Source organism: Gracilinanus agilis, chromosome 5, assembly GCF_016433145.1.
Source record: "Gracilinanus agilis isolate LMUSP501 chromosome 5, AgileGrace, whole genome shotgun sequence".
In the NCBI taxonomy this organism is placed as follows: domain Eukaryota; kingdom Metazoa; phylum Chordata; class Mammalia; order Didelphimorphia; family Didelphidae; genus Gracilinanus; species Gracilinanus agilis.
The window spans coordinates 170,294,136-170,315,120 of record NC_058134.1 but is presented as its reverse complement, the minus strand read 5'-3'; the positions used below and the strand labels follow the sequence as shown (position 1 = coordinate 170,315,120).

General features: G+C 34.7%; 1 protein-coding gene across 2 annotated transcripts in view; it reads left to right on the top strand.

Annotated features, from left to right (window-relative positions):
- The window catches only part of PRPF18 (pre-mRNA processing factor 18), a 47,734-nt gene extending 28,062 nt beyond the window's left edge, over positions 1-19,672 (top strand). For both annotated transcript variants that reach the window (XM_044677693.1, XM_044677692.1), the window contains 4 exons: positions 1,669-1,809; positions 1,940-2,011; positions 4,865-5,020; positions 18,091-19,672. In XM_044677693.1, coding sequence (XP_044533628.1) covers positions 1,669-1,809; positions 1,940-2,011; positions 4,865-5,020; positions 18,091-18,171 — 450 coding nt within the window. In that variant the 3' untranslated portion in view covers positions 18,172-19,672. The remainder of the gene's footprint in view (positions 1-1,668; positions 1,810-1,939; positions 2,012-4,864; positions 5,021-18,090) is intronic.
- Positions 19,673-20,985: the final 1,313 nt, after the last annotated feature.

Sequence of the window (20,985 nt, the reverse complement as noted above, 5' to 3'; positions counted from 1 at the left end):
GCAATAAATACATTCTAAGAAATCCTCTTTAGATATATTTAAATCAATAATTTTTTACTTTTTTTATAAAATTGGTTATTTTAGAAGCTAGGAAGTATAACTAAGAAGTTTATAATTTGCTGAATACTATAAAACACATAAGGGAAAAAGAAGAAATTGAATATGCCAGAAATATTGTAGTTTGATGATCTTGCACTAAAATCCTTTGATATTTTTGGCATGGGAGTGGTGGTGGCTCAGAAAAGTTTATCCAGAGGAACTTCACGGTGAACTCTGGCAAGTTTTAACTGGCTTTGTAAGCTTAGAGTACTGACCTAGGAACAGATAGGCTGTTAATTGTTTGAAAACTAACCTGGTTAAGTTTCGAGTGTCTTCTCCTTAGGTTGGTTTCATATGGATAAATATTTTTGACCATCAGACCTCTCCAAGCCTATCTTCTTCTAGTTAACAATTATTTAGTATTTTAAACTTTGTGAAGTACTTTACCTACACTCTCATTTGAACCTCATGTGTAAAACAAAACTGAAAGGATTTTTTTGTTATTAGCCCCATCACCTCATATCTAGACAGTCTTGTGGTTGGTCTCTCTCTGTCTCTAATCTCTCTCCACTGGAGTCTAACTTCCATTCATCTTTCAAAGTGAACTTCCTGAAGTGTAGATATGACCACATTAGTTCCCACTTTCCTCACTTCCTTCTCATAATCCTGTTTGACTTTAAAAAACAAAACAAAACTCTTCTGTTAAGTGAATTGTCCAGAGCCATACAGCTAAGAAGTATTTGAGATCAGATTTGAATTTAGGACCTCCTGACTCCAGGCCTGGCTCTCTGTCCACTGAGCTGCCTCACTACCTCCCTGTTTGGCTTTTAAATCCCTTCCTATAATCTGGTCTCTTTCTACCATTTCATTCTTCTTATAAGTTACTTTATGATCCCATGGACTGGGACTCCTTGTTCTTCCTGGCATGAAATATTCCATCTCTCAAGTCAGCACATTTTCTGCCCCCAATGCCTGGAATCTCTTTCTCCCCTCCCCTCCACTTCCTTCTTGACTTTCTCTGGCTTTCTTTAGGGCTTAGCCAAAATTTTACCATTTGCAAGATGCCTTTTCTCATTCCCCTTAAAGCCAATACATTCCCTCTAACATTCCCTCAGTTTATCCTCTATAAAGCTCACTTGTACATGGACATTTGCATGCCGTTTCCTCCATTAAACTGTGAGGTCCTTGAAGGCAGGAACAGTTTTTGCCTTTCTTTGTGTCTCTGGAACTTAGCCCCATGGGGAGGTACATAGTAAGCTCTGAATTAGTGCTTGTTGATTGACTCTCCAACTTTAGATATTGTGACTTGCCCAAGGTCACACAGCTAGTGTCAGAGACATGATCCCAGCTTCGATCTCCCAGACTCCTGTAGCATATTATCAGCTCTCCAAGACAGCTTCTCTTAAGTCAGAGAAGGAGAAGGTCTTCCTCATTGGAGAAAATACTCACACTGCTGACATCACAGGTCCCAGAAGCATACTTCATCATGGTGGAATTGTCAGTAATAGAGTAGGCACTAAAAATCCTAAGAGAGTTAATGACAATTGATGCTCATTTCTTGCACTTTGTATGTCCCATCTTTGACCAGTAGGTGGCAGTGTGGTATAAATCTACCCATTCTCTTTACAGTTTCTCCTTGGAGTTTGGGCTAAGGAACTTAATGCTAGAGAAGATTATGTAAAACGCAGCGTTCAGGGCAAATTGAACAGTGCCACGCAAAAGCAGACAGAATCATATCTGAGGCCACTCTTCAGAAAACTACGAAAAAGGGTAAGAGACATCTATTAACAATGCTTCTGATTGCTGATGTTTTGTATAAGTCACATATTCTCTCTTTAGCATAAATGTCATTGCAAAGAATGGATACCCAAATTAATTTCCCCCTTTTCTCTTTTTTTAGACTCTTCCTGCCGATATTAAAGAATCAATAACAGACATTATTAAATTCATGTTGCAGAGAGAATATGTGAAGGTATGAAAGAGAGGTAACACATGCTGTAGATTGAAATTGTGATTAGCAACATATCTAGATTAGATATTACACCGTATTCATATCACTTAGAATTAGTGGGATCTTTATAAGATCTTGGGAAAGATATGACAATCAGCTGGTCACATTTAAAAGTTAGCTCTCCGACTTTGCAGCTCACAATGATATTTGACCCAACTGTTCATGCTGCCCATCACCCACACCTGGGACATCATCTCCCATTTGTTTTCTCTTACACAAGTCATCCTACATACTGAGCCTGCCACACTTCTTCAAGACTCTGCTCAGATGCCAGACATGCATTTCAGCTGTTAGTGATTTTTTTTCTGCTTGAATTATCATATTCTTTTTATTTGTATGCATGTTGAATCCCATACCTTCACCTTCATAAAAAGGGAAGATTTTCAAAGGACTGGTTTGTTTGTGTTTTTGTATCCCCAGAGCCCAGTGTAGTGACTTCCACTTGATAAGTGCATGTCTATTTGGATTATCAGAAATAAAGACAGGGGGAAGTTAATTGGTAAAGCTTGATATGAACTGAGACTTTGAGATCTTAGTTGTGTTGCTCTACCCTTTGAAAAAATCCAAGCAGCTTTTCTGAGAATTTTTGAGACTATGAACTCTATTCAAATATGCAATAAATAGGTTACATTTCACAAATTTGTTTTTAAGTCAGTAATTTGAAATTTGGAACATGTTTTACATAGAAACAATGTTCATTATTTCCAGGCTGGTCCACAAAAGTCTACTTACTAGTTGAATTACTAATATAATTGAACTATGATACCTAATCATTATTATTCATTATAGCATTGTTTCTATGTGAAATAATTTTCAACTCCTATCTGAGGATGGAACATAATTTCCCACTCTATAGTCTCAGAGATCAGAGTACTTTCTCTATCAATTCAGTAAGGATTTATTAAAGAACTACTAAATATAAGACGTTGTCTCTTCCCCATTATCCCACTGACTTGCCTTCCTTCAGGCCTCCAACAGATAAAAAAAAGGTTTGGGAGAGGACACTAATGTTGTAGGGGGGCCCCTAGGATAGGAAATATGGATTTGTTAATTCATATGAACACATATATGAGGACCTTTGATAAATTCATGAGTGACTTAAAAGGCACATGCCTTTTTAAAGACACCTTATTTTTAATTACTTTATGATAAATGCATAGCCTTTCATTTTGTAGCTTTCTCCTAATATTAAATACCCAGATTCTTATATCTGATTTTTTGGCTATCTTGATATTTACTTCCCTTCCCCTACACAAAAAAGAAGAGAGAGAACCTAATTTGAACATTTAAACTAGTTCGTTTTGTAGTCTGCTGAAACTTAAGTATTGAAATTTCCATCAATTGGCCTCTATTGTTGAAATTACACATGTGAGTACCTGTGATAAAATGCTGAGTTTGTTACAAAAACATCCATGTCCTTTTAAAAAAACCTAATAAAACTTGTCTTCCTGGAGCAAGTTCAACTGTTTGCATTTAGCATATTAAAAAAAAACTTTCTTTTTTATTGTGAACTTAATAATCATTAAAAAACAAAGCACAAGACAAGCGTATATAAAAATTATTTTATGTAGAGTTTTATATAGAGAGATTTAATCTATATATTTAATATAGGCACTCACATATTTTTATTTTTATGTGTATGCATTCATTTGTGTGTATGTGTAGTGCCCATATTAAATTTAGCAAAATGGTAATTGCTCAATTTTCTGGTTACTCTTCTGTACTTTTTTGTTTTAGTCTGTGTATTTTTAATCTAGCAGATTTTGTACCTTTCAAAAAGATTTTAATTAGGCTTGTAGTTTCATTCATTGACAGAGTTACCCATGAAGATGTGAATTGGCAGTTGCTTGGCAACCAAATAGCCAAGTGACTTTCTCAGGGACGTTTTAACCCAGGTCCTCTTGACTCCAAGCCTGGCTCTCTATCTTTTATACTATACTGCCTTTCACATGTAATTATTAAAGACTCTTTTGAGATTTAGTCAAATAAACTTTTCTAAAGCTGGCAAGGTCAGCTATGTAAGATTTGCTTCTCTGCTTTGTGATTTGTTTTTTTTTTCCCCATAGCTGGCTAGAATCAGTTTATAAAAAGCCTACCTACCTCTACTGCTATTCATTTCTCCCTACAATAAAAAGGAAAAAGAAATCCCATGTTACCTTATTGATTGGTCATTTTCTTTAATTATATATTATAGATAGATAGATTGATTTGGTTTTAGGATTTTTGGAGCATAGGGCTTTTCGAGAGGCAAAAATGAAGCTAATTCAATATTTCCAAATTTTATTTGAGGGCCTCTATATTTATATGCCTGTTAAGAACTTCATCCTACATATAGAACACCCATAGCTTTCATTGGGAATTCTATGCAGGGAACAGCTATTTCTTCAGGTTGAATTATGAAAAACTAATTAGATGCCATATCCATGTATGACCACCTATAGAGGAGATAGTTCTTGAAGAGACCTAAATTAGAATATCTAGCAGTGCATTAAATTGCCTCTCCTACCAGATATGAAAAAAACATTAAATTTCCATTGCAAAAAACAATGCAAGGAAGTATTTGTTTTGTATATGTAAACACTGGCCCATTTTCCATTTTTACATTGATTATGGCCTTGAGCAAGTTCAGCAATCATTCTAAACCAAAAACTAAAGCATAAATAATATGTTCAACAATATTTTACCTATATACAGATAAGATGGCATAAAACATTTTTTAAAAACTCTGAAGTGTTATTTAAAATCATTGAAAAATTAATACTTACACAAAATATTTTGCCTTTTTTTCTCACTAAAAACTCAATTCTTTTGTAGGCCAATGATGCTTATCTGCAGATGGCCATTGGAAATGCTCCATGGCCAATTGGAGTCACTATGGTTGGTATTCATGCCAGAACTGGTCGTGAAAAGATTTTTTCCAAGCACGTTGCACATGTTCTAAATGATGAGACACAAAGAAAATATATTCAGGTAAGCAATTTGTGAGAAAGAAGTTGACAAGAGTTTTGTTTTAATGTTGAGATATTCTTTTAAAAAATCACATTTTATAAGAAAAATGTTTAGACAGTAAGTGGCAAATTATGATATTTGTACGTAATAAATTTGCAGTTGAATTAATGGCACACATAATCATTATCAAATCATCAGTTTCCTTCACATTTAAAATTTCACATGCTGTATTTTAGTTACATTAATATTGAAATTATTTATTAGGGTTTATTTTAGGTATACTGCCCAGTAAGTTTGAATAATTGAGTGCTGAAATATATATATCTATATCCCTGTTTAGAATGTAAGCTCCTTGAAAGTGGAGATTTATTGTTTTTGTTTTGCATTCTCACTGCTTATCATGGCACTTCCCAAATTGACTTCTGTCATTCAGTCTTTTCTGACTTTTCATGATTCTAAGGACCATAGCATGCCAGGGCCTTCTGTTTTCCACTAAGGTGCCGGACACCTTCCATCTTGAGGGGCTCATCTTCTGATGTCATATCTTTTAGCATTTTAATATTGCCCATGAGGTTTTCTTGGCAAAGATACTAGAATGGTTTACCATTTCCTTCTCCAGTCAGAACTCTCCACTTGGACCTGTCTATCTTTGGTAACCCTGCACAACATAGCTCCTACTTTCACTGAGCTACACAAGTCCCTCTGCCATGACCAAGCAATGATCTAGGAAAGACGACAAATAGTAAACATTTAACAATTTCTTTTTCATTCCAATATGTACATATTGATAAACAAAACCTCATTAATTCAAACTAAATAGGAAGACCAGTCTGAATTATTGAAGAGAGTAAATTAAAGAGTACTTGAATAAATGCAATTCTATTTTCAAATTATTATTACTTAACATAGGCCTAAAAGTAGTACCATAATAGAGATTCTACTTTGATAAAGAAAAGAATATTTGGTAAGCAATATATAATTACATTAATTATATCCTCTATTTTTAATTTTTTCAATTAATATTAATAAGCACTAGCATTTACATAGCACTTTAAAGTTTAGAAAAGGACCACAAATATAACATTTTTGTCATCACAACATCTTTGGGAGGCAAGTGTTAATATTTTCTCCATTTTGCAGATGAGGAAACACAGGCATTCAGAAATTAAGTCACTTGTCTAGGGGTTACACAACTAATAAATATCTGTAGCCAGATTGAGGTTTTCTTAACTTTTGTTCCATCGCTCTAGCCACTTGTAGGTGTGGAAAATAGAAAAAAAAAAATCTAGTTTCTTTTGCACTATTCTCTTCATTAAAAAAAGAAAGAAAAAGAAAATCAGCTCCTTGTTAAAAAAAACAAAAACAACAGCATAGTAAAGTAAAGCAAATTCCCACAATCTCCATATTCAAAAAAATCTCTCTCATTCTTTACCCAGTGTCCATGAACTCTTTTTAGGGAGGTGGATAAGTATTCCATATACTTTTAATGCTACAGGAGATCGCTAAAGTTGATTTTAGAATATAGGTTTTAGAAAAGACCTTTAGAGACCACCATGTCTTGATAGATGGAAAAATTGAGGTCCACAGTGATATGATAATGGAGCCATCAATTGACTCCAGAGTTGTTTTCCTAATTACACAGCTGTTTGAAAATGACTTCTTCCCTTAAATGTGAGCATATTCCTTACATGATCTTATTTATGCCTTTAATTTGTTCAACAAAACTTTTTTAGTGAAAAGTAACAGCTTCTTTCCAATTCCAAATTAGATTTGAATTAATGAGGCTTTACTGAGCATTATTGCTAATGACTAAATGTAGGTTAGGTGATGCCTAAAATGGGAAAGAAAAATTGACAACTTCATGAATTATTCTTTTGTTTAGACTTCATTTTAAATGCTGAATGTTCATTTGCTTGTTGTATTTTGTGCCATGATCATCACTGTATTTCTAAGAACTGAGTTTTCTTTTTAATTTTCTGAGTAGGAAACATAGAACTTAAAGAATTTAAATATATCTATGGAAATAAAGGCACATTTTAGAGCAGAGCAATAATAACTTCGTAACTACAAAAATATTTTACTTAAAAGTATAATTTTAATTGTTTAACTTTGAAAATAGAAATATAAAAAGAATTATTTTCACATTATTTGATGGTTTGTTATATTTAGTAATTTAATAACTAGTTATGGTGATAATATAATAATAAATATGTTTATGCAGCATATTCATACATTGTACCCTTAGCTATTTTTAAGGGTCCATTAGTATTGAACCCATCTCTGCCACAGCTTCTCAAGCTGTGTAATTTTTATACATGATTCTTTAAAAAGTATATAGTGGCTCAAAGGAATAATAAACTGGAGGAATTCCAAGTGAACTGGAAAGACCTCCAGGAATTGATGCAGAGCCAGAAGAACATTGTACACAGGGACCAATACACTGTGGTAAAATAGAATGTAATGGACTTCTATACTAGCAGCAAGGCAATGACCCAGGACAATTCTGAGTGGAAACACAGAAGAAAAACAACTGCTTGAACACATGGGTTGAGGTGGACGTGATTGGGGATGTAGACTCGAAACTACCACACCAATGTAACTATCAACAATTTGGAAATAGGCCTTGATCAATGACACATGATAAAACCAGTGGAAATACGCATCAGCCATGATGGGGGGGGGGGGGTAAGCTTGGAGGGGTGAAGGGGAAAGTAAGAATTATGTAACCATGTTAACTTTTCTAAAAAATAAACATTAATAAATGTTTTGAAAATAAATAAATAAAGAGTATATCGTGTTAGGGGCAACTAGATAACTCAGTGGATTGAAAGCCAGGCCAAGCAATGATAGGTTCTGGGTTCAAATTTGGCTTCAGACAAGTCACTAAACCCCCATTGCTTAGTCCTTACTACTCTTCTTTTCTCAGAAGATAAGGGTTAAACAAAAAAGTATTTTGTAGTTGAATATTATATAATAACATATATAATAGTATAATAAATGTTTTCTTATTTTGAAAGATTAATTATGAGGCCCACTGAGGAAAGCAGCCATGCTTGCCTGAGATTGCTGGCAAAGCCCCAGTCTCTCACACAAAGGCACTGCTGCTCTTGACCAAAGGTCATCATTAAACCCTGAGTCCCCCCTCACTCTGATGAGCAAAGAAGTCCTTGTAACATTGTGACTGAAAGTACCAGATCTGCCTTTCTCCAAATACAGCTTAGCGCAATCAGTTTTTCAGCTTGTTTATATCTGTAATAGCAACCCTGGTAACATTCATGTGTAAAGTCATTTTCATAAACATTATCCTGTGGGAAACTAATACCCCCCAAGAATGTTGTAATGCGTAATACTTCCCTCACTATAAAAGTCTCTTTGTCATAATAAATGAAAATCATAGCCCCCAGTCATAGTGTCGTGACTCTTCCACTTGGTCCTTCTCAGGCATGCTGGACACAATCTTTTCTATCCTCCTTCTTATCTCATTCTCTCTAGCAGGCTAACTGGCTACAGTGGCCTTCAGATCCAATCACTCATCACCATGCCTCCCACACATGACCACGACACATGGTGTGTAGACAGGGACACCACCACAGTTAATACTCTCTTTAAGAAGCTGTGTGGTGTGAAAAACTGTCCCTCTTCTCTTTCTTTAAAAAAAAAAATTCTTTTATTCCATTTAATTTTTTTTCCCCTCTCTATGGCTTCCCAGGGATGTTGCTTATACCCTAATACTACTCAGACCAAGATAAATTACTGATTCCAGATAGTATTTTGTAAAATGTCTGATTAAGATGAATATAATTTAAGTGCTAAAGCTTTTTTTCTGTATATTAGGCATTTGTCTCATATAGAGGATCAGACTATGAGCAATGAATGAGTAGAAGTAGCAGAGGCAATTTCTGGCTCGAGGTTTAAGAAACCTTTCTAACAGAGCTGTCCAAACATGTAATGAACAAACCCACAAAGGAATAGATTCCTGCCAAACTGGAGGTCTTTAAGCAAAGGAGAGAGGACTGTGTGTTGGCTTTATTTTAGAGGGGATTCTTGCTTAGATATGGATTGAACTTAGGTGACCTCTGAGTCTTTTCCAACTCTCAAGATGCTGTGATTTTTCTTATCTTCTCAAGTGTCACCTCAGTATTGGTATAATAATATTTTGTTTAAAGGTAGACCTATATCCCAATAACAGTTGATTAATTTGTTATAAGAAGGATTTATTTTTACTACCATTTAGAATGAATAAATAAAGTATAGATAGTTTTTAGCTATTCAAAAGCCCAGAACTAGCTTTATAATGATTCCAGTTAGAATTTTGCAGTGGTAATTCCAAGGTCTTGGTTCATTTTGCCTAACAAAAATGTTTCCTTTAACTTTCACCCTAGTTTCATTTTATTTTTCAGAATTCTATTAAAAAGCACTTACCACTGATTATATTCAACTTTTGTGTGTTCAGCGACTGACCATCAATTTTTCAGTCTTTCATGTTTTTCCTTTGTTTTCTTGCCATTGACCCATATTTCAGGTATTAACCTAATCATTAGACCCTCAGAATTAAGCAGGAAAAAGGAGAGATGTTGAAAATTTACTTCAAACCTTGTAAATTTCAACATTTTTTTTTTCTTTTCTGCTTAGCACTTGACATCCTGGGAGGCATTGTGGGAGAGTAGAAAGAGCACTAAAACTATAGGCAGAGGAATTGGTTTTAAATTCTGGCTCTGCCACACAGTATTTGTATAACATTGGGCAAGTCATTTTTATGATCTTTAAGATGTCAGTGTTGGTCTTTGATCTCTAATATTCCTTCTAGCCTTTAATATTTGATCCTGTGATCTTGGAAGCAAGGAATATATTTCTTAGCAGTTATAAGCAAGGAATATATTTCTTAGCAGTTATATTAAAAGGCTATGTTAAAACACACACACACACACACACACACACACACACACACACACACACACCCTCTGAAATCAAGAGCTAAAATATTTTAGGTTATCTAAGAATTTATTTATAATTTTCCATTAGATTAGATAATTGGAAGTTGACTATCAATTCATTTTTTGCTCTAACCAACCAACCATTTCCTTCTGTAAATCATTCAACTTTAAGAATTTGTATGCCATGCCTTTTAGTGAATAAATGTTTAGTATTGATATTACCTCAGTGTCTTTTAGCAAAATGTAGCGCTCCTACTTATCTCTTTTAATTAGGTCTGTGTTTGCTTTTGTGTTGTCTGAGACTGTGATTACTATTCCTCCTTAATTTTTCACTTCAGCAGTAGCATAATACATTCTGTTCTGGCCCTTTATTTTTAGTTTGTGTATGTCTCTCTGTTTTGAGTGTTGTTCTTATAAACAACATATTGTTGGACTCTGGTTTTTAATTTAGTCTGCTGCCTGCTTCCTTTTTATGGGTGAATTCATTCCATTCACAGTTGTGATTACTAATTGTGTAGTTTTTTCCATTCTATTTTTTTCCTGTTTATACTTTCTCTCTTTTTAACCTGTTTTCTCAAAAATCTGTTTTGCTTCTGACTATTCTGACCTTTTAATCTGCCCTCCTTATCAGTGCTGTCACCCTTCTCTTTGACCTTCCCCTCCTATTTCTCTGTGGGGTAAGATATATTTCTAAACCCAACTAAGTATTTACCTTAATCCCACTTTGAGCCAATTATAATGAAAATAAGGCTCATTCTTTGTCTGCCACTCCACCATCTTCCTTTCTAGTATAAAAAGCTCTTTCTTTTGTATCACTTTTATATGAAGTAATTTTCTTTATTTCTCCTCTCTTTCTTCCTACCCCCTTCTCCCAGTGCGTCTCTCTTTCTCACTTTTTAGTTTTTTTTTAAAATCATCCCATCATTGTCAATTCACACCCATGTATGTGTGTGTGTGTGTGTGTGTGTGTGTGTGTGTATACTTGTATATATTATATATGTACACATACAATTGAGTGCCCTAATAATGATTAAGTTCTTAGGAATTTCAGTGATAATCTTCCTATATAGAAGTGTAAGCCGTTGAACATTATTGAATCCCTTATGATTTCTCTTTCATGTCTACCTTTTTGTGCTTTTCTTGAGGCTTATGTTTAAATGTCAGATTGTCTATTCAGTGCTGGTTGTTTCATCAGGAATGTTTGAAAGTCCTATATTTCCTTTAATCTACATTTTTTTACCCTTGAAGAATTATACTCAGTTTTCCTGGGTAGGTTTTCATGGTTGTATTCCTAGCTACTTTGCCTTCCAGAATATCATATTCTGTGTCTTCCACTCCTTTAATATGGATGCTGCTAAATCTTCCTGACTTGCCTGATGATTTTTGAACGGATCTTTCTTGTTGCTCCAAGATTTTTCTCTTTGGAGTGAAAGCTCTGGAATTTGGCTATAATATTCCTGGGAGTTTTCATTTTGGGATCTCTCTCAGATGGTTATCAGTGGTTCTTTTATTTTTTTATTTTACTGTCTAATTCTAGAATACTAAGCAGTTTCCCTGGATATCATCTAGAAATATATCTAGGTCCTTTGCTTAATCATGGCTATCGGACGATCCAATAATTCTTAAAATTATCTTCCAAACTATTTGCCCCATCAGTTGTGGGTTTTTTGGTCATATTTTTCACATTTTCTTCATTCTTTTGATTTTGATTTATTGTTTCTTGAAATCTTATGGAGGCATTAGCTTCCACTTGTCCAATTCTAAATTTTAAGGAATCATTTTCTTCAGTGAGTTTTTTGTAGTTTTCCCCTTTGGCCAATTCTGCTTTTTTAAGGAGTTTTTTTTTTTGTGCATTTTTGTGTCTTTTTAACCATTGTCCACTTCTGTTTTTTAAAGTGTTATTTTCTTTGGTATTTTTTGTGCCTATTTTTCTCCCAAGCTGTTGATTCTCTTCATCATTTTCTTGCTTTACTCATTTCTTTGCTCAATTTTTCTTCTGCTTCTCATGTGAGCTATAAAATCCTTTTTGAGCCCTTCCAGGAATTCTTGTTGGACTTGTATCTAACTCACATTTTTCTTTGAGGCTTTGCTTGTACATAATTGTCATCTTCTGAGTTTCTGTCTTGAGCTGCCCTGTCACTTTATGGTTAGTTCTTCTTTTGTTGTTGTTTGTTTATTTTTTCCAACTTATTTCTTGACTTTTTACTTTGTGCATTTTGGACTCTGTTTCTAGGGCTTCCCAAGGTTCAGGTTTTTCATATTGCTATTTTCTGGGGGTTCGAACATTTTGGTATCTTCAGGGTATATGATCTCAGGAGAGTTATGCTCACTGTTGCCCTGACTTATGCTCTGATCTTTACAATGGAAGAGACTTTGTTCCCCTGTAGCTACAAGTTGGTCCTGAAACTATGACCAGGACTCCTGTTCTGAAGCTACAATTCCTTCTTCTCCTTTCTGCTTTGGAATTGAGACCAGGGCCCCTATTCCCTTGTGAATAACCATAAGCATTCCACTCTGCTGTTAACCTGTCTGGCATCAGTGCTCCCCTGTAGCCATAAGTGCTTTCGCTCTTTTTGCTCCTAAAACTGTGACCAGCATATCTGTTCTCTCATAGCTGACATCCCTAGTACTCATTTTTGCCTTAGAACTGTGACCAGAGCCCCATTTCCCCTGTTGCCACAAGTGTTAGTACTTCTTTTCTCCCTGAGATTACAACTTAGAACTTCTTGTAATCTAAAGGTTCCTGAACTCAGAGCCAGTATAGGGTCTCCAGTAGCATCTTTCTCAATGGTTGTCTGATCCTCTATGGGCTAAGACCTCACTAAGATATTGCTGCCATTAATGTATCAGCCTCCAAAGTTGACTGCTAGTGCTGTGTCAAGGCCTGTGCTGAACTCTGGACCCTAGAGAAATGGACCTTTCTTGCTGAACTCCTGAGTTGTAGGCTAGAAAATTGTTTCTCCTAACCTTTTGTTGGTTCAGCCGCTCTAGAGTTCAATGTCAGGTGTTATTTTAAAGTTGTTTAGAGGAGGATTTGAGAGAATCCAGGTGACTTCCTACTATTGCTCTTCCATCTTAGATGATTAACTTTTGAAATGAAAGTATATTCACCTGTAAAAAACAACTACAAAAATAAAAAACTTAATGCATCTTCCTGTTTCATGCTAGAAACTGTGGGAAAAGTTTTAGTCTATCCCAAACTCTCAAGCTATCAATTTTCATCTTATGAAAATAAAATTTTCCAGTATACTTTCCACATGTGCACAGTGTTTTTTAAACATTTAATTTTTGTAGTGGGACCTTTTCATTCACAGCTGTGTGGAAATACCTGCATCTGCTTGCTCCCCAAGAGATTTTTATATCCATAGCACTTACATGGATGGTTATTTTGTCAGTTAAATACTAGTATGGCTTTTATTCATAAGAATTTGATTTTAGTGATATACTGTGCTGAAAGACTTCCCTGAAGCTAGTGCTTGGAACATCCATGGCTTTTCCTTAGTACCTACCACAGTACCTTGCACGTAGGATTTGCTTAATAAATGCTTGATGATTGATTCATTGTGCAGATGATGTTAGGCTAATTAATGTTGGGGTTAAGAATTTAAGTTTGAGCCTTAGTGTCAGAATTTTTTTTAAAAGTTCAGCAAGTGTAACTTGAGCTTAATCATTTTATATCCCAGAGAATGCACCTTCTGCACCTTCACTTGTGCAGAATTGCTTATACATAAATGTCAACGTATAGATTAATTTCTTTGAAGTAGTAGTGTGAAAGGAGAATCAGTAGTTACATCTAGATCTTTCAGAAAAATTCATAGAATGACATCACAGACAAATAGAAAGGCCCACTGAATCTGGAATCAGGAAAAATATGGGTTTGAGCCTATTATCAACATTAGCTATATCACCGTGGTGTGATTATTAAAAAGTTTGAGAAATTGGGTTCATGGTAAGAAAATCTATTTATTGATTAGGCCAGCAATAACCAATAAATTAATTGGTCAGTGAGCTCAGTGATAAAAGGCATTCAGCATTTTGAGTCATTAAACATAATTTTTGAAGCTCACTAGTCAGTCCTCCCATAGACATCTCTAATTTGTGAATACCTATTGAGGAGGTAGGCCAGCATTCTCTCAATCTCTCCCTGATTCCTTCATGATGATAGAAAATCACATGCCCAATCCTAGGATTCCAATGTCTATATGAAGAAACCAGATTATGCTTGGTTAAAGTGACATCTTCCAGTTCTTTTCCATGGAAGACCTAAGGACATACTTGGCTTAAATAGTTCTTGTTAACCCGACAAATTGTGATGCATAATCTCAATCTCAGTCATTTGGGGCAGGGGATATGAAATCATTCCTTGGATTACCAGAAACAAAGCAATGAAGAATGAGACTGAATCTCAATTAGAAAATTATATAGAACATTATTAGAAATAAATCTTATTATTGGATAAGTCATTTGACAGTTTTTAAATACAAAATAATAATACCTGTACAATAATAATAACAAAATTATGGTTAGGTGTTAGTGAACTAAATTGGGACTTAATTTTTCTATTTATTGAGATTACTTTGACAGTTTGTTAGAATCTCGTGATGTATGTGACTTAACTGAGGACTTCTTCATATTGTTAGGATGTGTTATTAGGTTTTCCTACCTTTCATCTTCAGTAGTATATTGTGTAATGCTGTATTTATTTTGGGATATAGAGTAATGAGAAATAGTTTATTATTAACTTTTAAAGCTACCAGTATGATTGATAAACATTTGTCTTAGAAAAACCTTGAAAAATCTTGAAGAATAAGGGAGACCTACTTTTGGTTGTTAAAAATTAACTGTTTAAATATAAGACTGAGGTAGCTCAGCTAGTGATAATTTGTATGAAAGATACATGGGGTTATTAGTGGACTGCAAGCTCAATATGCATCATTTATTTGATGTGGCAGAGCCCCGTCTCTAATGGTCTGTGGGATCTTAGACCTTAATTGAAGATAGGTTCTAGAATTAGAGAAGTGATGATACCTGGGTCAAACTGTATTTAGAGTATTTCGTTCATTTATGAGAGCATGTGCTTTGGGAAGATTTTTGACATGCTGAAATATATCAAGAGAAGAGTGATCAAGATAGTGAAAGGGCTGGACCCTATGTGATATGAAGGTCATTTGAAGGAATTAGAAATTAGAAGGCTTACAAAGCATACATGCATGAATTAGGGTTTCTATCTGTGTATGAATCCTATGGCAGAGGGGGATTAGTTTAGTTTGAGTTGATCCCAGAGGGTGGAAGTAGGAATAGTAGGTGGAAATTGCAAAATGACAGATTTCAGATGAATGTTAAGGATAACTTTCCTAAATAGTAGAGCTAATTCAAAATGGAAAGGTCTGCTTTTAGGAACAGTGAATTCCCTAGAGTACTTAGGCAGATAAGCTGAATGAGCACTTGTAAGTGGTTTCTTAGAGGGTTTGGACTGTATTCCAAAAGCTATTCTAATTCCTATATTCCAGGAAAATGTACTTTCCCTTAAGCTACAATATTATCTAGTGTTAGTTTGATAAAAGGAAGATAAGCCAGACTAATCAGATGAGGCTATAGCCTGGTTTCCGTAAAAGCTTATTTTTTTACAATTACAGAAAAAAAGTTGGAGTTGATTTAATAGATGTAGCTTTCAGAAGACTTAGAGCTATTTTTCAGGGCATAAACAATTTAGTGAAAGATCCAATTAACCAGTCAATATAGTGTTACCACCATTCATGGAGATGAGTTAAATCTTACCTAATTTGGTATATTTGTATAAATGGTTATCATAGTTAACAAAGGCAATGCCATTCTTTTTGTAATGCTTCTAACAAGCAAAAAATCGTTTTAGGAAGATAATGATTTATTTAGAATTTGTATATTGTTTAACATTTTAGAATTATTGCAGTTATTTTTGCCATTATTATAGGATCTAATTAATTACTTAGCTTCTTATGAAAAACTTGTAAGGAAAAGTTTGACTAATTTTAGGAAGTTAGACTTCTGCTTCATATTTTTATGAATTAAGAAACCCTGCCAAATCTTATGTGGCAATCAAATCCAGGGTACAGTAAGCCAGTTTTAGACATTGGCCTACATTTGGTTAATAATTCTGTATTTACTGTGCTTTGATCCCTTGAAAATCTATACTGTAGAGGCAGCTAGGTGGCTCAGTACATAGAATACCAGGTCTGGAATTTGGAGGACTTATGTTTAAATCCCAGCCTCAGATACTTCCTAGCTGAGGAAAAGGGAAGCCATTAAACTCCATTGTCCTGGCCCTTCTGTCTTAGTTATTAGTAGAATAGAAAGTAAGGGTTTAAAAAAAAAAAAAGAAAATCTAACTCTGTATTATATAACCATGTTGAAAATGGTATAGTAATATTTTGTTGTAGCTAATAATGCCATGAACTGTCATTTTTATAATTTCTGGAGAATTAGTATAATTTTAGCCTAAATGCAAGTGGTATATTTTTAAATCATTGCTCATTTAGTTAGTTTAAATCCTTCTCACTCACATGGAATAAGCCCTTAGAAATCCATTGTTAAAATGGAATGAAAATTACATTCAGCAGAATTATATCAATTTTCATTTGCTCATAATAATTCTTGCCATGTTTAGCTGCCGACTAAAGCTATTTATTTTTCATCAGGAGTGTTCTCTTTCTTAGCCCCATGCCTCTCTTCTTACCTATTCCTTCAGGGGATTTAAGATGCCAAATTAATGATATCACGTTCATTTCCATGGTTACAGATCACAATTCGGCAAACATGGGATTAGAGTTTCACTTCAGGACAAGCTGGGCTTCTGAGAAGGGAATGTTATTTGTCTTAAAGCAAGTACCTGAGCAGCAAAAGGGAAAAGAGAAAATTTGAAGAAAACATTGTTTTATGTCAAAATAGCCTTTCTTTTCAGTTGTTTCTTTGGGGGAAATCTTTAGAGTAAACAAAACTGCTAAATACAGTGTTTCAAAATTGCCTTAGAAATCATTTGGGTATTTTAAATAAACAATTTGAAAGTTGTGTTTGTCAGATTTTCTGAGTCTGCTAGATCTTAGCAGGAGTTTTATGATTGACATAGCAGTAATGAAAGCCTTACATTTTTAACTGTTTGTCTGTGTTGTAGAGAAAAATGTAAATTTCCTTTGGTGGATTTAAGCTTGAGCTTGAATAATTGATTTTGATGATAAAAACAAAATGTCTGATCTTTAGTGATGGTGTTTTTGTTAACTTTTAAATCAGTGGACTATGAATGAAGAATGCATACATTTTTGGAAAATCTGCTTTCTCCCTAGAATTTAGTTTGTACACATACTCATAAGTACCTACTGTGTATAGAAGCTAGGTAGGGCAGTAGATAGAGTGCTGGGCTTAGAATTAGGGAAGATTAATCTTCTGGCCTTCGATATTTATTAGCTGTGTGTCCCTGGGTACACTTAACCCTGTTGGCCTCAGTTTCCTCATCTGTCAAATGAGCTGGTGAAGGAAATGGCAAACCACTCCAGGATCCTGGCCAAGAAAACCCCAAATAGGGCCATAAAGAGTCAAAAATGACAGAAAACGAATGAACAACAGCCTCCTATGTATAAAAACATGGGGCTCTCGGATGTTTACTAGCAAATATTTTATTTTGTTTGTAATCATAGCCATGAGACCCTTTTAGGTTTCAGTAATATGAAGTCAGGAATACTTGAAATATGTGAAATTCACTTAAACCTTCATTCTCCATGAGTCTGTATGGGTACTATCAATGCAGGCTATATCCCTGCTTTGTACACCTTAGCAGACAATCGTTTTGGCAGAAAAAGATTCATTCTTGCATAATGAGTCTGCAAATGGAGCTAAGCTTTGTTGTCCTTGGACAGCAGACAAAAATCAGTCTGTGGCTGGGCACTCGTTTGAAGCCTTTCCAACTTGTGTAGGACCCCAGAGTTTTTGCTTTGTTAGTATAGCCTTTGAGAGCTCAGTCACCATCACACCAGGAGGATTTAAGTAGGACTTGGAGCAAAGGGTTTAAATTGTAGAATTGCTTTTACTTCTGAGCAGCATATTATCACTGTTATATGATGAGACTAACTTTTTAAAAAGCATTTTGTCTTGTTTTGGGTTTTTACCATTTTCTTTTTGTTCTCTTAGGGTTTGAAAAGATTAATGACCATTTGTCAGAAGCACTTCTCAACAGACCCCTCAAAATGTGTGGAGTACAATGCCCTCTGACAACTCTTCTCTATGGAGCTGTAGAACAATAAGAAACATAAGACCTGTGGCCTTTTGCGGAACTGCTACCACGAATGAAGAGAAGAGAAAGAATCAAGTTTTGGGAGCAGCTGATGTTTTTACCCTAATTTATTTATTTCTTTATTTAGAGAATTGTTTGGTTCTTACATCAAATATGATAGCAGATTCTTGGTTATTGCCTCATAATTTTATTTTTAATACTTTCAGAACCAAGCACCAAGGCTTATTATTTCCCCACATTCTACCATATATAGACAGCAACCACTGAGGGATTCCTATTGGACTTTTCCCCTTAGAGGTAGAAGTTGTTGGTAAATGATTAGAAGGAAACATTTGAGATTGACTTGTAATTATTTCTGTAAAATATGATAATATTCCATTTATAATTACATAAATTTTATAGAAAAAAAGCTTTTCTTCTTCTTCTTTAGTAACAACCTCTAAAATACAACATCCCTTAATGACATTTGAATTCTTCAAATGTGTCTGATTTTTCTGTTTTCCATTAGAGGTTTGGCTTTTAATTTTGTGACTCATTTGTTTTTCTTTGGTTTCTGATCTTGTTTTTCACATTTTTCTGGGACTAATATCTTAAAGAAGTTCAAATAATCAGGAAATTGGTATTTTAAATTTTAATTTGTTATATCTTACTATGCAAATTCCTAAAGAAATTTAGTAATCTCTGCATGTGAGATTATGAAATAAAAGGTTTCCTGTGGGAAACAGTATCGGCCAAAAAGAGTGATGAAGTTTCAAAAACTCTTATTCTTTGCAGACCATGATCATCCACGGATCTTGCCACCCACTGTGAATTAGTCACATTTTCGTGACATTCTGCCACATTGTAGCAAGTAGCAGAGGCCAAAGCAGATGGTACCTTTGTTATCCAGAGCATTCACTTAATGGTAGTATTTCCTGGTTCCAAATGATCAGATAAATAAGTACTTGCTCTAATTTTTTTCTGCACAAAGGAAGTCCCCATTTCACACACCCCCTCCCCCATCCTGTGCAGTGCTGTCTAGTGATCATATTGAATATGATATGTAACTGAAAGGTAGAAGAAAGAAAAGAATTAAGATAATTTAGGGGATTATGTATATAGAATGTCATTATGTAACTAAGTGGGGATAGTCAAGGTACTTTCATGACTGGATTGTCATACTAGGAAGGTCTACATGTTCCTGCCCGTAGTTGGCTCCACATTTGTTTAACTCAAAAGTCAGGAAAAAAGAAGTTTTAGTGGGAATTAGATAAGACTGAGTTCGTGAGTGAAGATGTATAGATATTCCTGGCCCAAAAGTTCTTAATCTTTTTAGTGTCATGGACTCCTTTGGCAGTGTGGTGGAAAAAAAAAACAAATTCAGATTATTTTTGAATGTATGAAATAAAATTCATAAGACTACAAAGGAAATCTATTATACTGAAATGTAGTTACCAAAATATGTTTTTAAAATTCCTGACCTCAGGTTCAGGATCTCTGTTACAAGCCCTTGAAGAGAACTGGTAGTAACTTTAAGATGTAAATCAGTGAATACTTATTAAATGTCTTTATGCACATAAAGAACACTGTGTGTCAAACTGGGAGAGATAGCAAGTTTAGAAAAGAATTGTCCCTACCATCTAACGGAGCCTCTTAGTGACAGATACTTACAATGTTGCCCGAGCACATTTGAAGAAAGAAAGGGCAATGTGGGTTTGCCCTACGAAGGTTGGTTTTTAGAAGGAGGAATAACCAAGATTTCTTGAAGAACATGACATTTGAGTTGAACTTTTAAGGATAGATAGTAATTCAGGCAAAGAAGGAGAAGGGGAACATTCTAGATAGTGATCCAAGTGAGCCAGTAGCACCAGCACAGGAAAGTATTGGTCATATTTGGCAGATATTTACTTTTCCTCTTTTTTAAAAAGAAATATATTAGTTCTGCCTTTTTATTTAAAATTACAAAAATAATTATGTTGTTTTAAAAAGTAATCTGTAGGATTTCCCAAAAGTATCCCTACCAGGCTCAGTGATGGTGCAATATTCTTCAGAATTGGAACTGAAATGAAAACACTAACCAGGAGGTAGTCTAGAATTTTAATGATCTGAGTCTTTGGGGAAAATTTAAGGAAATAAATCTTAGCCAGAAAAAAAGGATAATTGAATATTAGTGACAGAGGACAGTCCATATCTTTCAGGAAGGCAGAATAGGATCTTGAGAAAAGAAACCTAGGATGGCAGCTGCCAATAATAATAAATCTTGGTGATTTGCTGTACACTGAACTCCTAGAAGGATTTTGTGGAAGAGGAAATGTGATTTATAACAGCACAACTTGTTTTTATTTTGTAAGTCTTTCATTTATGGTAGCTTCTTGATCTTTCTAGCTCTTTAGGTTGACCTTGGTTTTGAAATGAGTAAATGATTTAAGATTCCTGTTATTTCTTATAGAAGAAAGTGATAATTTATTCTGAAAGTAAACATCCTGAGAATGATTAGGATAGTGTTTCAGTGCTGTTAATGAGTAGATTTATGTTCTTGAATTCTTATCACCATAATTTCCCTCCCACATAAAATTGTTTAGTGATAGTAAAAGAAATGGGACTTAGTTGCTATGAAAGTAGTCCATTAATGGGGGTACCGCAATTTTGGGGGTTATCTTTAAGGATGTGGTGACCTGTTCCTCCCCACTTCTGAGAGTTCCTTTCCTTCTCACTCTGCCCCACTCCCCCAACATACTTTTCCCAGTTGAATGAATCCCATGGCAGAATAACTTTATCCCATAGAAATTTGTGGAATGGCACCATATTGGGAG